Raw genomic sequence first — 16,781 nt, forward strand, 5'->3', positions numbered from 1 at the left:
AGCTGTGCAGCCAGGCACAGAGAAGACTTTATGGCAGGCTGCATGCCCACTTTTTAAAGGTCTGGAGGTGCTGTGAGCTTGACACCGGGAAGCTTCTCTCTAATCTCGGGGTTATGCACCCCAGGACCTTAAACCTGGGATCCAGCTGCACACCCTGGCATTCCAGGAGTTTTACATTGGGAAGGCCCTTCTTCATCTTGGGCTAATGGCCCCCCTAGGACTTTTAAAAAGGTTTGTGTAGCCCAGCTACACCACTGCCTTCTGAACATGGCAGTTCCTCCCAGGCTGGCATGTTCAAGGGTAAGCATGTAACTGGACTGCACGCACTGCTCCCAGATGCCTACATACCACAAAAATGAAGCATGATACAAGCAAGTCACAAAGACTTTCCACATTACATACAATAAATGTGATGTCCATCAGAGGTCTTTGTTTTGAAGAAACATCTGTAGCTTGTACTGTTCTTAAATGTGACAATAGTTTCATGTCATGCAGTGGCTGACAGAAGTTTTAATTTAAGTTGACTAAACTTTTAAAATAAGAGTGTGGACTACTGATGCTTTATCTAACTATTGGCAAACACATTACTATCCTGATAGCCTTCTGAAGAAATACGTAAGTCCATATTCACAACCATGTATATTGGGGGTGTGCGAAACTGGTCTTATCCAATTCTGATTTGGATTCAGCCTGAATAGGGGACAGTGATTTGATTTGTTGATTCAGATCACTGTCCCCAATTCGATTCAGCCGAATCTGAATCTGAGGATTTGATACTGATTCAAAGAATCAGCAATTCAGCCATAGACACAGCTTTAAATGTTTTTTATACATACCTCAAGGTACCAGGTGCAGCTTGTGAAAGCTGCGATCCTAGGGTGGATGGAGCATCCCACGAGAGTGCAGGGGGTGGAGGAGGGCACTGCATGCACAGTGGTGAACCTGAAAGTGGACCAGAAGTATTTCTAGTCCACTTCTGGGTCCACTGGGGAGCACTCAGGGGGCCTGCGGCCCCCTGGCTAGCTGATCGGCCACAGGGGACCCCAGGTGCCCCCCCCAGACCCAGGAGGCACCAGTTGCTGAGCCGGGAGAGGCGCGGGGGGGTCCCCCAGTGTGCTCACCAGCAGACCTGGAAATGAGCCGGAAGTGCTTCTGGTCCACTTCTGGGTCTGTTGCCAAGCATGCTGGGGACCCCCCTGCCTTCCTGTGGGATTCTCCATCTGTCCCAGCATTGCAGCATTGATGAGCTGCCTGGTACCTTGGGGTATGTAGAAAAAACATTTAAAGCTGTGTCTACATCCAAATCTCTGAATCTTTCTGAATCCCTCCAAATCAATTCAGAGGGTTCCGATTCAATTTGGAGAGATTAAAGGATCTCCTGATTTGATTCGGATTCAGAGACTCAGCCACTGAATCAGGCTGAATCTCCACTGAATCGAATCAGGGACCGAAGCTTTGCACAGCCCTAAAATATATCCTCCAGTTGACAATATATACTTTACTGCTCATCCATCTATATGTATGTATTATCTCTAATCAAACAGCTTCTGTAATTTGGACTCAGGTTAATTAGAGGCTAGGTAAATAGTAGATATGAGGTTATTTAAACATCATTTCAAAGATATGGTCTTAAAGAAAAGCCAGGACATAAACTCAGACATTTTGATCAATGATAATAACCATACTACTGTTGTGTAGCTGAACCCAGTTCCTGCTCTTCTGTTTCCTCTTAAGTGTGAAGTCCAGTATCATAGACTTCACAAAAGAGGAGGGTGGGATATGGGATGTGCCTTTAAACAACACATCTCAAAGAATTCCAGTTACTGATAAGTAAAGTTTCTTTCATAGGATCATAGAAAATGAGGGTTGGAAGGGACCTCAGGAAGTCATTTAGTTCTACCCCCTGCTAAAAGAAGGATCAGCCCTAACTGCATCATCCCAGCCAAGGCTTCGTCTAGCCAGATCTTAAAAACCTCCAAAGATGGAGATTCCACAGTCTCCCTGGGTAACCCGTTCCAGTGCTTAACTACCCTTCTCATTAAGGAGTTTTTCCGTATATCTAACCTAGACTTCCCTTGCTGCAACCTAGGACCATTGCTCCTTGTTCTGTTATCTGCCACCACTGAGGACAGTCCAGCTCCATCCTCTTTGGAACCACCCTTTAGGTATTTGAAGAGTGCTATTAAATCCCTCAGTTTTCTCTTCTCCAGACTAAATAAGCCCAGTTTACTCAGCCTCTCCTCGGAAGTCATGTGCCCAAGCCCCGAACCATTTTTGCTGTGCTCTGCTGGACTCTCTCTAATTTGTCCACATCCTTTCTGTACTGGGGGGGTGGGGCTCAAAACTGGACATAGTACTTCAGATGTGACCTCACCAGGCATGTCCAGATGAGCATGTACATGCGCTCTGTGGCACTGCAAAGGCTTTTGAGGTGCCACAAAACACACACAGTGCACATGAAAGGGTTCTCTGCACTGCATATTTATTTGCAGCATGGAGGCAAAATTAGATACTGGGAACTTCCAGTATCTAAAAAAAAAATGCAGCAAAAAAAGCAGGGTTGTGCACATGACTGCAGCATGTGCTGTCCAAAACCAAGCTCTGGCTGGCACCCAGGCTCCACAAGCCTGGATTACTGCTGCTGTAGGCCCTCAGGACTCCAGGTAAGGCTGCTGGGGCGAGCCCAGATGCTGGCCCCAGCCTCCCCTACCCTACCCAGGACAATCTGCCACACTCCAGAGCACATGTGCAGGGGCATTCCCTGGGGACAAGTAGCTATTTGCCTCTGGGGAAATGCATGTGTGTGCTCATCTGGACATGCCCACCAGGGCCAAATAGAGGGGAATAATCTTTTCCCTTGATCTGCTGGCAACACTTCTACTAATTTAGCCCAGTATGCCATCAGTTTTTTTGCAACAAGGGTACATTATAACCCCCAGGCTCCTTAGCCAGTCAATCTCCCGCCTGTACCAGTGCAGTACTTATCCATAAGTACATCTTTACTGTGGGTGATTCCAAAGCAGTACCCACATTACAGGAGATAATAAAGAGCTACTGTATGACTGCAACAGCTGCTTTCGAGTTAGGCAGCTTAACACAGTCCAACATCAAAGTGGGCCTCTGGACTGAGGTCACTGGGCCCTTGACTCTCTTGGCTAACAGATAAACAGCCTTGGAGACCTTCTGGAAATCTTGGTTCTAAATAGGGAAAAGTACCAATGTGGCAACACCCCAACTTTCAAAAAGGTTTTGGCCCCACCAAGGACATGAGTGCTAAGTTCAGGTCTTCAGTGAGGAACAGGTATGTTAAGTAGAGGGAATTTTTCAGTGAAGTCCTTGAGAATCCTAAGTACTCCTGACATGAGAGATGGCTGTTCTTTGGAAGATCCTAAGCTAAGGGCAGTCAAGTACCCTTTGCCTAAACTAATGGATAATTAAATATGTTTTAGCCCTTGCAATTAAATATATTTTAGCCCTTGCAGATAATCCATTATCATTATAGTTCAGATGGAAATCTTATGCAGAGAAATAAACAACTGTGTAACACTAGCTTCAGATTCTGGTCCCCTTGGCTGGGTAAGTACATCTAAATCAAATCTGGATGTCTGGATTGTATACCCTCCTTCCATCCTAAGGAAACAGGTTCAGAAACAGGTACATAGCACAGGGATGCTCAGGGACACTGATACATGTGACAAGCAAGTGGTTTTAATTAGCACAGGTTGCTAATTAAAGCACCTGCTGCTGTGTCCCAGAGCATGTTTAAAAATGCCCTAGATTCAAGAGAGAAAATTCCAAAGGCTCTTCAAATGGTCCATAAAAAGTGTAAGAGCTTAAAGGGGAGAGGTTCAGATGGCCGTGTCTTTAAATACTCTGTGGCTTGGTGGTTACAGAAGTCTTGGGAAAAGAGAAACGTGGGTTATGCATCCCCTCAGATAGAAAAAGGAACTAAATACGGATTTCCAATATCACGTGAAACTACTCGTATGCTTTAACAAAAGGTGATCTTCCGTGTCCCTCCTAGGCCCAAGAAATTGTTAATTACATCATGCCAAGTATGCCAACTTTAAGGAAAGGGCTTGAGAGGATTCAGTTGCAAAATACCCTATAGCTTTGTGGCAAGATCACTCCCTAGGCAGGTGGGAGAGATGACTCTTCTTAAGATGATGAGGCTGTTCAGTTCAGGTCTCTTATTTTCTGTGTGAGCGCCCTGAGGGAATTTTAAACCCATGTTTCCCAACTCTCTGAAGTGCTCCCTAACCACCACAGTGTAACTTAGGCCAACCATCTACTTTCTATACCTCCTCTCCAAGTTGTATCTTTGTGCACCCCAAAGTCCTGGGCTACAGAGTATGGTGCCCTTGGGTTCTTTCTTCCTAATCCCATGAATCCTGCCTTCTAGTCTACAGCTTCAAGAAGACATATGAAGAGCAGCCATCAGAATGAATCCATAGCCTGAAGTAACTGCCTGGGTTTCCCATTAGCCAGATAGTTTCCACATTCTCCTGGGAATTGAAAGATGGTAGGTCTGAATTCCACAGAGGCTGTAGCCCAGGAAAAAAAATGGACTGTTCACCTACACTGTGAGACTGCCTCTTATGATTTCCCTCCTCCTTACACCACGAATTCTGCATGCCCATCTGCCAAAAAGCTCATTAATCATGTTGCCCTAAAAAGCATAGGCTAAGAAAGAACACTAAAAGTGGGGACCAGAACATTGAACTTTCCACCAAGCCAGTGTGTTACGAACTCAAGGAATGCCAGATGGTTTCTCTTGTAGGGGGTGTGTCTATACGTGCAATTATGCCAGGTTAAATTTACTGTGAATTGACTGCAGTAAATTACTGAGCAGTAAGTGGGAATAGGTTAGCATCTACACGTAGATGTCAGAGCAGCCTGCCATGTACCCCTGTGGCCACCAGGGGGAGCTCCAGCCTCCGGCCACATGGCTGCCAGCACTTGGGACTAACTTTAGTCCCAGGATGAAGCCAGAAGAGACCGCCAGCCAGGAGCCCTGGGGCTGGGCTCAGGCCGGCTCCCTAGTGGCTGGGCAGACCCAACAGGGAGGTTGCCTGTGTTACGCCGCAGTAACACATTACAAGTGCATTACTGTGCAGTAACTAATCGGGCATACATTTGACACCTGTATTATGCAGGTATTATATTGATGCTCAAGTCATTGTAAGTTGCCATATTTTCTGCACAGTATGGGTGAGCATGTGTAGCTGTGCACCCATACTGTGAAGTAATTTTGGTTACTGCACAGTAAATGTGTACATGAATCTTGCATAACTGTTTGCAAGATTCAGAGGAAAGCTTCAATAAGAGGGATAAAGACTGCTTCACACAGTACAACTAGGAATATGGTGGTTGGCAGGCATTCACCTTGTCATATTACACTTCAGAAGTGTTTTATTTAGATCATAATAAAAATTACTACAAGTTAGAAAGTGTTCCAACCAGTCGCACAGCAATGCTTGTTATGATCTAAATCAGTGGTGCTCAACCATTTGTGGTCTGGGTCTGGCTCATGGTCCCAAACTGGCATGGGGCAGTTGCAGTAGAGTCCCATCTGGCCATGCAGAGGGTGGGAGTGGGTGTCCCAGCTCCAGCCTAGCCCTGTGAGGGACAGGTGGGGGAAAGGGAAAGGGCATGACCCAGCCCCAACCTGGCCCCATGGGGGGGAAGGTACACGGCTAGGATGGAGCCTCCCGATCCTATTACCCCTATGGAGCAGTCAAACATTAGCTCAACACATTATGTAATACAAGCTGGAGAAAGTTAGAGAAGTCCTAGCTTTCCTACACTACGGGTATTTGTGTACAAAATGAAAATTGGCCACTTTTGTGGTTTAATTATGTCACTCTGTACACCTGTTAGAGGTTTTACGATTTAAATGAATTTGCTACATAGCAAACTAAACAACATCCAGGTTTGCAAAATAGCTATTTGTTAGGTCTGTGTGAAGAGGCCAGTATTTGATTTGGATTTGGGGGACAGTGATTTGAATCACTGTTCCAAATCGATTTGGCCAAATTGGATTCAAAAGATTTGGCACTGATTCAGTGATTCAAAGATAGACTATAATGGGGAATCACTAAAATACCTATAATTTTGTCATTGTTTTGCAGAATTGTATGAAAACAGTGGGGATGGTAGCCTCTTCTGAGGGCATGAAGCCTGCCAAGTTTTAAAGAGATAGGTGCAGGGGTAACTGCATCTCAAACTGTTGAAAGCAAAACTTGTGTCACTTGTGTGTGTTAACTGGGTTTCTAGTTGTAGCCTTGTTGGTCTAAGGAACAGGCAGGCAAGATTCTTTGAATAGATGTGATACTGTTTACTAGACCAACTAAATAGTGGGAGAAATATATCTTGGCAAGCTTTCAGATTTAAAAACCCTTCGTCAGGCTGAGGAAGTATCTTCAATTGGTGTGTGTGCGCTCTTCCTGGATGGAATGAATAATAAAGAAGCCAGAGGCCAGAAGCCAGTCAGTGAAAATTTAAATTGAGGCATCAGGGGGCATCAGGGGCTGGTAGCGGGGAAGGCGGATGTAGCAGGTAAAAGTGGAGAGGTACCTGGAGAGTCAGATATCAGGCAGGTTATAGTTTGTCATAAATCCAATGTCTATATTGAGCCCATGAGTTTTTGTATCGAGCAGGTTGATGAAGTGATGTTCACAGGCTCGTCTGTGAAAAGTATTTTGTAAATTCAAACAAGCACTGAACCTGGATAACCTCATTACCAGAAGCAAACTGCCTACAGCCCAAAACCTACTGAATGGATCCAGACCATGCCATGACAAGAAACACAAAACCTGCCAACATATTTCCAGTACCCCCACGATTACTACACCCCACAACAGAACCATCACCATTCCTGGATCTTACAGCTGCACCTCCAGAAAAATTATATCTCTCATCTAGTGCACCAAATGCCCTGATGGAAAATACGCAGGAGAGACCAAACAACAACTGCACACCAGAATGAATGCACACCAGATATCTATTAAAGACAAGAACAACCAATTACCTGTGGGGGCACATTTCTCACAGGAAAACCACTCTGTCTCCAATCTCTCAGTCCTGATCCTCAAAGGGAATTTACAAAACACCTTCTATATACAAGCCTATGAACTTCACTTCATAAATCTACTGGATATAAAAAATCATGGACTCAGTATAGACATTAGATTTATAACACACTATAACCTGCCTGACATCTGACTCCCCAGGTATCTCTCCACTTTTACCTGCTACATTCCTCCCACCCCCTCTCCCAGGCTGTCTCTCACCCCCTGACAGCTCAATTTACATTTTCTGGCTTCTTTACTATTCATTCCATCCAGGAATAGCACACACACACCAATTGCAAATGCTTCCTTAGCTTGACAAAGGGTTTTTAAACCTGAAAGCTTGCCAAGATATATTTCTCCAACTATTCAGTTGGTCTAATAAAAGATACCATATTGACCCAAAGAACCTTGTCTGCCTTGTGTGTATTAAGGCAGAGTGGGATTAATGCAGCAGGAATGGTAGCCTGTAACAGGGAGCCTTCCTGGTACTGGTTAGCTCTCAGCCTGCCCACCTGTCTGGGGTCCTGTGAACCCAGCATTCATTCCTGCCTGTGGCAGGCTAGATGATCTGTTCAGGTCTCTCCTGAACCTAGCTACTATGAAACCTGTTTCTGGGCCAACTTCCCGCCCCTCCCCCCTTTTCCTGCCATGCCTTGATGGAAAACTGATTCAGATGTTACCCAGGTGAGAGGCTGCCCATTTAGGCCCCTGATATCTAGGGGTGACATCTATTCCACAGCTCTGTACCTTCCCTACACTGTGGCCCATGCCTTGCAGATGGCTTTCCCCAGCCAGAACTGTGCATGCATGTGGTGGCTGGAGGTTATCAGGCGCCCCCTACCCACCTTTCACCAGGGAGGTTAGCGGTCCTGGAATTTCCTGGGCTGCCATGCCACTGGCAGTCCCATCAGGCCTCTCTACCCTGGCAGGGTGCAGTTTTTAGGTCATGCCCAGGACCTGGGGGTCTCCTCTTTCCCCATAGCCCCAGCCCATATCTCCAAGTTGTCCTGGCATAGGTGCTCAGTGGGGAGATGTTCTTCCTCTGCTGGCTGGCAAAAAAACTAAACTGCCACCTCCAGCTCTGAGAGTGGGAAATGGTTGTGAAAGGAAATAGGTGTGGAATGAGGAGGGCAGCACTTACTCCATCTGCAGGTGGAGCTTGGGCAACCCCAGCAGTGGGAGATTCACCTTCAGGACCACCAGCTGCTCCAGCAAACCACGATTCAAGACGGGGGAGTATGTGTGTGGGGCGGTGTCACAAGATCCCCAGCAATGTTGAACACCCTCTCATTTGGAACACTGGTCAGTAGACAGGACAGGTGTTCCCGGGCAAACATGGCCAGATCCAATCACATCTGGCTGCAGGTTGCCCAATAGGACAAGGGGTCACATTGCAGTGGCTCCACATCCTCAGTGAGATAGGGAGCCACCAAGGCCTCCATGCTACCTGCTGGATGGTGGGGTCTGGTGCCTCTGGACCCCAACATGGAAGCCATGCCCTTCGCCCACATTGGCAGTGGCTGTGGTGGAGATTGACTGGTGCTTGGAGTACTGCCACGGGACAGTGGATCCCCGTCTTCCACATCACCCCGCTTCTGCCCTTCTGCCTCCCTGACCCTGTTCACCAGCACCTCTGTCCAATGATCAAGGGTTTTGCTGCTGCAGATGCTCCCCTTCACCCTTGGGTCACACATGCCTGCCAGCACATGGACCATACTGGACTGCAACAGATCCAGATGTTTTTTGATGCCATCCTTCAGCCGCTTCACCAGTGCCTGTACCTTTGGTGAAAGTGGCTTGCCCCAGCCAGGAACATCGGCCTGAACCCTGGCCACTCAACTAAGGAGGAGGGCTGGTCATCCAGAGCAAGCATCTCCCATATGCTCTGGGTGGCCTCACTTGCCCTGGCAACACACCCCCTTTGTCTGTGGCTTTCCTCTACTGGTCCAGGGAGGTCTGCCTCTGCTTCATGGGGACAGCGGCTTTGGAGCGAGAGGGGGACTTCTTCTGGGGCACTCTCCCACTGGTGACAGCCTAAGGAGGAATAAGGGCAAGGGGGTGCTGCCTTCTGAGCTCTGGCAGCATCACCATGGTAGCGAAGGGTTTCACCTCCTTGCCTCAGCTGATGTGCCTTCAGCAGTGCTGGCAGGTAGCATACCTGGGATCATCTGCCAATTCAAAATGATCCCACACTACACTACCCCCACCCCACACTTCTGGGTTGAGGGTGGGGATCCAGCCTTATCCCCTTCCTCAGCATCCAGAGGCACAACAGGGGAAGCTGAGTTACCTGTCCCCAGAACCTCCTTTGAGGTGCCTTCCAAAGAAGGAGACCTGCCTCTAGGGGAACTTTGAGAGGTGTGGAGCACAAACTCAGATTCCCCTTCCTTCCCCAGAATTTTCCTGGCTATGGCACTCAGTTTCCCTGCTGGAAGATGAAACTAGAGTGGAGGAGACAGTCATGCTGGTGCTGGTGAATATGTCTGGTGTTAGTGGAGGTGGTGCAGGTGCAGGGACAGGTACTGCTCCCACCTCCTTGCTCCCACTGGCAGCAGAAGACTCATTGCTGTCAGGAAAGAGGGTGTGTCTACGTTTGGGGGGCAGGGGGAACTTGCAGCTCTCCCCCTACCTCCTCTAGCCCCTCTCCCTCCCCTGCCAGAAGACCTGGCACCTGCCTTTTCACCATGCTTCATAATGTTTGCTGTGCTGGAAAGTGTGTGTGTGTGTGTGTGTGTGTGTGTGTGTGTGTGTGTGTGTGTGTGTGTGTGTGTGTGTGTGTGTGTCTAATATATCTTCTATCTGTTCAGTGCGTGTGTGTGTGTGTGTGTGTGTGTAATATATGTGCTTTCCTGCATAGTCATCCATGACACACTGCCAAGGAAACTACAGTTTTCTTTTTTAAAAAGTGAAGGGAAAAAAATAATGAACAAATAAGAGGATTTTGGGGGAAGAATAATTTGAAAGGAATGGATTGGGTCAGGATAAGTAGAGAGACTAGCAAGAACAATCCTTTCCAAGAAGAGAGACTAGCAAAAGACTGTCTAGGAAGCCAGCCAGTACCTTTCACATGCTGTTGCTTCCAGACAGGCAACTAACAAAAAGAAGAGAAAGGTTTCACCCAGAGCCTTATATGCTGTTATGTCCCTCCCTCAGAACACTGTCAGGGAAAGATCACAGTCACTGGCCAGCTACAGATGTCAATATCAGAGCAGTCTTCCCGCCTCCCCCCCTCTTTTCAGTTTCTGTTTCTGTGCAAGACTGCCTTCCAAATTGCCAAATCTTTTCTGAATTGATTTGGATGCTTTGAATCGATTTGGAGCTTTTAATGGGTCTCCCGATTTGATTCAGATTCAATGATTCAGCTGCTGAATTGGGCCAAATCTTCTCTGAATTGAACTGGTGACCGAAGCTTCGCACGCCCCTACTATTTGTAACATTGCAGCCTTTGACAGCTCACCTTCCTGCCACAGGAGAGGCAGGCTGAAGGCAAAAGCACTGAGAGGCCCAATCCTTTTTTATTTTTACGGAGCCTGCCCACATCTCCTGTGGCTGGGGGGTGAGCTGCTGATGGGCTGAGCAGCCCCTGAGCTGCAAGAGGTCTTGGTCCTTCTGTCTGTGGCGTTGGCACCACCTGGGGCTGCCCAGGTGGGGTCCTAGCTGCATTGGTGCTGCCCCAGCTTGCAGGCAGCACCTGCTGGATCCAACTCTTCCCAGAGCCCATGCGCTGGAAGCCTGCTGGCCGCCGCTCCCTGTGTGGGCTTGCAGAAGAGTTGGATCCGGCAGGAGCTGCCTGCGAGCTGGGTAAAGCTAGCACCCTGCCCAAGCGGCCTTGAGGGGCATCATTGCTGCAGAGGGAAGGACCAGGCCCACCCAAAGCTCAGGGACTGTGCAGGCAGACTCCACTGAGGAAAAAAAAACCAGCAAGGGTCCTGATTCTTTTGGGGGGTTTTCTGTGGAGCCTGCCCTCTTCTTCTGCAGCTGGGGGGTGAGATGCTGGCAGACCCTGAGCTGCAGGGGGCCCTGGTTCTTCCCTCCCTGGCAGAAGTGGCCCCCAGGGCAGCACCTACCACTAGTAGCTCACCCATGCAGCCCTGGGGGGGCACCGCTGTTGTGGAGGGAAGGACTGGGTCCGCCCGCAGCTCAGCAGCTGCTCATCCCAGTGGTAGCTTGCCTCCCAGCTCTGGGAGACGCAGGCAGGCTCCACAGGGTAAAAAAAAAGAAAGAACCAGGCCCCTCATCATAACAGTGATGGAAGCCCCTAAATTGAAATGGTTGTTTTTAATCATTGCAATTAAAAACCCACAGTTTCAATTTAGGGAACTAAACACCCATCATGTGTACAAGTAGCCTATGACAGCACTTAGCATGTGTTAACAGATGGTAGCATTTATAGTGCAGTTAACGCATTCTGGGTGCAATAAGACCCTGAGAGTCCTAGGTCCCTGCTCATAAGATTTTTTCTACATTAAAAAGTCATTGGCTAAACAACTAAAAGACTCATGGCTTCAGAGATTGCTTTCAGGTGGGTTGCAAAATTAATGGACTACCAAGTCAGGCCTCCCTTTGTACCCTTTTTGGTCACATGAATCTTCCTGTTGGGTCTGTAGTGGCATATCTTTCAGAGGACGCTGGAAAAATACATCCCTAAAGCACTATGTATCTTCACTCAAGACAGTTGTGGGAGAGGGGCAGAGGCTTAGGCTCTGGATTCTGGTCTGCATTTTGCTAATGTCCAATGCCTTTCACCTTAAAAAAATTATTGGCTAAATCACTGAAATAATTCTGTAATCACTGTTCAGAGGTTGAGACTCCCCATTCTGGGTTGACTCTCTAAATCACTGGGCTACAGACCAAATTTACCTGGCCTTCTTTGAAGCCTTGCCATCTCTTCTGCTCTCTCTTCCTCCTGCAAATAATCTTGCATTCTGATTCCTGTGTCTGAGAACTAACTACTTAATCATTTTACTCCTTAAACACACACAGGTTAAAAAACTAAGATTATCCTAAGATTATCCTAGGAACAGAAATTGAATTCTGGACTTTGAGGGGAAATCCTAAACTACTGGACTACAGAGGCAGCCAACATTAGACATCTTTTTCTCTGTCTAATGAATCACGTTGGCACTGTTTTGAGAGGAGAGGAACAAGATGATATGGCTTTGTGCAGCTTGCACATAGTGCTTGAGGCACTCATTAATTTAGATTAGCAACCTGGGTTCTGACCCCTGCTCCCAGTCACTTGAACATTAGCCAGTCATTGTCAAAGAACCTGGGAAAAGAAACAAGTTTGGAACAGGATCAAAACCGACTGTTCCACCTCTTACCCTGAACCCATGTACCCTACACTCCTGTTAGCACAAGGGCATTTCTTCAAGTGGTGGGATGGAGAAGACTTGCAGCCAAGGAGCTGGGGCACTAACTAGTGAGACCCAAGTCCTGGGCCCTGACCCCTTACTTCAAGGCTTCCTTAAGTGTTGTTCACTACATAGTCATTTAAAAGAACATACCAAAAAATGGCAAAAATGACCAGAACCAACAGTGGGATGGGACTCCAAGGCAAAAAACCCTTCCCACATGGCTACCTCTGCTGCTTTCTCTTTCTGTTCCCACGAATCCTGTATTCCCATCAGCACAGTGCCCTGGCTTCAAGTGGAGGAGTATACAGACACTTCTCAGGCGGCTCTTGTAGCTAGCAGGATTAGGTCACTCACCTCAGTGATGAGTGGGGCCTGAGTTCTGGTCCTGGACATTTTATTGTACAGTCACTGGCCAAAGAAAAAAAGGGAGCTTTACCATGGCATTCAGCACAGCCTATAACTTGATAGCTGAAAAACTCTCATGGGAGACAAGTGCCTTGGTTTCTGTTTCCTGCTCTCAGGATCTGTTTTTTGTGTAATGTTACTGTCTTTGGCTAAACATCTGAAATTTTCCTCAGTGTAATGTTTAGAACATGGAAATCTCCACTCTCCACTGTAATGTGAAATGCCAAAAAAATACTATGAGGAACAAAAGCCGCTTAAGCAAAAAAATAAAAATCAAAGTGTGTCAACAAGGCAAGGAAAGAAGGCTTGAAGGATCTATATGTTAGAACAAGTCAAAACAACATGAAAGGAACTAAGGAAAGAGAAGCATGATCTGCCCTTTATGACCTCAGCATAAAGCATCGGGAGAGAGGTAACTTTGTAGTTACTGATACAACTACTCCTGGCTTAACATCGTAGTTACATTCTTGAAAAATGTGGCTTTAAACAAAACAATGTTAAGCAAATCCAATTACATCACAGCAATTACCTACTAGCAGGTGGTAGCCAAACCACTTTATAACCAAACACTGCATGACTTTAAACGAGTATGTTCTCTAATAGATCAGTGCCATAATAATGAAACAATATTAACTGGGATGAGGTTAAGTGAGGAATATCTGTACAACAAATGCTCTCAGCTTGAGGCACATGTGCTCCCATAGTAATGATGTGTATATGGACAAGTATTCTAGGAGAATTCAGCTTTCTGGGGTTTATTGCTTCAAGTAGCATGCATTAAAAGTCAACACACTGCCTTCTTTTTAAAAGGCAAAAAGGAGGAATTACAGACCAGTTAACCTTATCTCAGTATCCAGGAAGTTATTGGAGCATAAAGAACTTCATAAAGATGTTCTTGCAAATGGACATCATAAAGAAATACATTTGCAAGCATCTGGAGAAGGAAAGGCTGATCATGTGCAGACAGCATAGATTTAGTAAGACAAAAACACAATTCAAAAGGATTCTTGACAGATTGGAAAGCTGGGCTAGAGCTAACAGGATGAAGTTCAGTGCTGACAAATGTGAGGTGCTACACGTTAGGAAGAATAATCTAAAACACAAATATAAAATGGTAACACATGGCTGGACGGCAGAATTATGGAGAAACATCTAGGATTCTTGGTGGATCACAAACTCAGTATGAGTTTGCAACGTGATGTTGTTGCACAAAAGGTGAATGTGGTTTTGTGACGCATTAAGCATCAGGTGTAAGACATGAAGAATGATAGTGCCTTTTTACTTAGCACTGATTAAGCCTCTTCTATAGTACTGTGTACAGATTTGGGCTCCACATTTTGAAAAGGACATGAGGAAGTTTGAGAAGGTCCAGAGCTGGGCAACAAAAATGATAAAGGGCTTGGAAGGCAAGTCATATGAAGAGAGTTTGAAAGAAATAAATGTGTTGAGCTTGCAGAAAAGTTGTTTAATAGGAGACATGATAGCAGTCTTCAAATAGTGGAAGGAGTGAGAAAAGTGGGAAAACACCTTTCCTTTTTCACTACAGAGAGAAGGACATGGACTAATGACTTGGAACTGCAGAAAGTAAGTTTAGATTGGATATTCTTCACTGTTAGAACAATGAGGCACTGGAATAGACTGCCAAGGGAAGTTATTGAATTTCCATCATTGGAGGAGTTTAAGAAGAGGTTGGGCAAGCACCTGTCAGGGATGATCTAGGAGTAGTGATGTTGTATTATGGGTATTTTCTACACTTTTGGGCTCAGCTGGTTGCCACAGGGGGCCAAGAAGGAATATTTTCCCCTCCTGTTACTACAAAGGTCAGAGGTTCTTTTTTGCCTTAATTCAAAGCATTGGGTATTAGCTGCAGCAAAGGCTAGGGAGTTTGATCGGGGTGTGCCAACGATCCTGCTGGGGCTTAAACCCAGAGATTCCTGGTCAGAAGGGCCTGTCTTCTGCTCTGAGTCAGACCAATCCCCACATTTGAGACCAGGAAAGAATTTAAACTTTTGAGCAAATTGTGGATGTTTTTGCTTTCCTCTGTAGCAGGAGGCATGGCCCTCTTCCTTGGATCTCTTGACAGCATTATAACAAACCTTGCAGTAGCAGGACACTGACAGAGCTCATCCTGTCACTTTCCTTCACCTATGGAAGGTTAGGGTGCTTTTGGTGTTTTGGGGCAATACGTCATGTGATGGAATTGATTGTGCAGTTTTAGGAAAAGGTTAAACACAGACTTGAATGGGAGGGTTTGAATAGGGATGATTCTACTTTTAGCAAGGGGTTGGGCTAGATGACCTCTGGAGGTTCATTCAATCCTGCTTTTCTATCATTGTATGATTCTATGTGCTTGCATTACTTCCCTTACTTCCTTCAGATGTACCTCATCAGATGACTGAGAAAGTAGGTTAGATTCAATAGTGCTCTTAAATCCAGGAATTATAAATCCGTTTGGTGACAATGAGCGATTCTTGGATTCTTCAACAGATTCTTTCCAGACAGTGTCCAAATCTACAGGATCAAACATGGCTGACAGGTATTCATGACAGTAAGCAAACCTTCTCTCTGGTTTCTGAGAAAACAAAATGTTTATGTTAACATGTGCTCCTCTCCTCCTAGTTCATACACAGCCTTCATAAAGTATAATTTAACCTCACTGACTACAATAACTTTTAAATATGCAAATAATTAAAGGCCAACACAATCAGACAAGACGAATGAACATGATTAAGTACTTGAGGAAATATTTTTGAATGTTATGAATTCTATCCCGCTGTAGCTTTGAAGTTGATACATGCAGCTGGAGTTATGTAAACAGTCATGGTCTTGTTAGAAATATTTACAATATTGTTTCCATTTGCTTACAAACACAGATATTCACCTCCTTTAAATTGGTATATCTTCATTGGTTTCCATATAACTACTCTGATTTACATCAGTTGAGGATGTGGCCCAAAACACAACAGAGCTGTTAGTCTTGCCATAATTAAAATTAAAGTTAGCTTTCCAGCGTAAACACACTTTTGACTCACCCCTTTTATTTTTTTCAAAATACCAGCAATCCACATGGCAAGATCTCATGCCAGGGAAGAATTTTCAGGAAAGAATGAAGTAAATCAGGGCTGAAATTTGGACGATAGTACTGCATGTTCATTTAAGATATGATTTGCCTGTCACTGAAATGATTAAGTCTTCCAGTAACTTAAATGGAAGCTTAATCAAGCCCTTCATTTATTGGTCATGATGAAGTCTGTTGCCTTGGAGCTATCTTGGAGGATCTTGCAGTACTTATAGATTTACAAAAATGTATTGTACAAATTAATAAACCTCAGACACTAGAACTATGATAGCTTGATTTTTATCGTGCTCAGGAACTCCGTATCAGTTGAACTCCATTATCAGCTGCTCAAATTTATCCAAATATCTGGAAGCAGAATAAGCTGTTTCCATGCTTTAGGCAGTAACGGTAGTAGCTGGGCCAGCTGGGCCAGCCACCCTCACCATTCCTGCTCCCCTTAAAATCTGCCCCTGAGGTCACCCACTCCCAATTAGGCTACCGTAAGAACCCTTGTGCTCTGGTAGCTCAGCATAGTGCAACCTCTTTTGTGCAGAATTTAACAACCCAAGTTAAAAGCAGCAGGAATGCATAATGTTCAGAAGCATTCAGCATTGCCATAACCTTATTTCTTCTGAACCCAAAGGTAAAACTCCAAATGAAGTCAATGGGAGATGAATTAAGCCATCAGTAGGTGCATCTACATGTGCTATTAATTTGAACTAGGATTGCTGCACAGTAAAAATACTCTGCAGTAAGCCTACTAGGGAGCACCTACATGTGCTCCCTCTTGCTTCTGCCCTGCTCTACCAATGTTCCCTCTAAGAATCAGCAATCCCTGAGCGTGCGGCCTTGGTCTGGTGTGGGACACTTACTGAAGGGGGCAGGGGG

The 16,781-nt window shown here is 45.8% G+C and overlaps 1 protein-coding gene across 1 annotated transcript in view; it reads right to left on the reverse strand.

Annotated features, from left to right (window-relative positions):
• Nucleotides 1-16,781, reverse strand: part of KIAA1257 (KIAA1257 ortholog) — a 130,554-nt gene that overhangs the window by 21,344 nt on the left and 92,429 nt on the right. Inside the window, exon 13 of the mRNA XM_019536965.1 lies at nucleotides 15,219-15,407. Within this exon, the coding sequence (XP_019392510.1) occupies nucleotides 15,219-15,407 (189 nt within the window). The remainder of the gene's footprint in view (nucleotides 1-15,218; nucleotides 15,408-16,781) is intronic.

Source organism: Crocodylus porosus, unplaced genomic scaffold (genome assembly GCF_001723895.1).
Source record: "Crocodylus porosus isolate Cpor-Errol unplaced genomic scaffold, CroPor_comp1, whole genome shotgun sequence".
In the NCBI taxonomy this organism is placed as follows: domain Eukaryota; kingdom Metazoa; phylum Chordata; order Crocodylia; family Crocodylidae; genus Crocodylus; species Crocodylus porosus.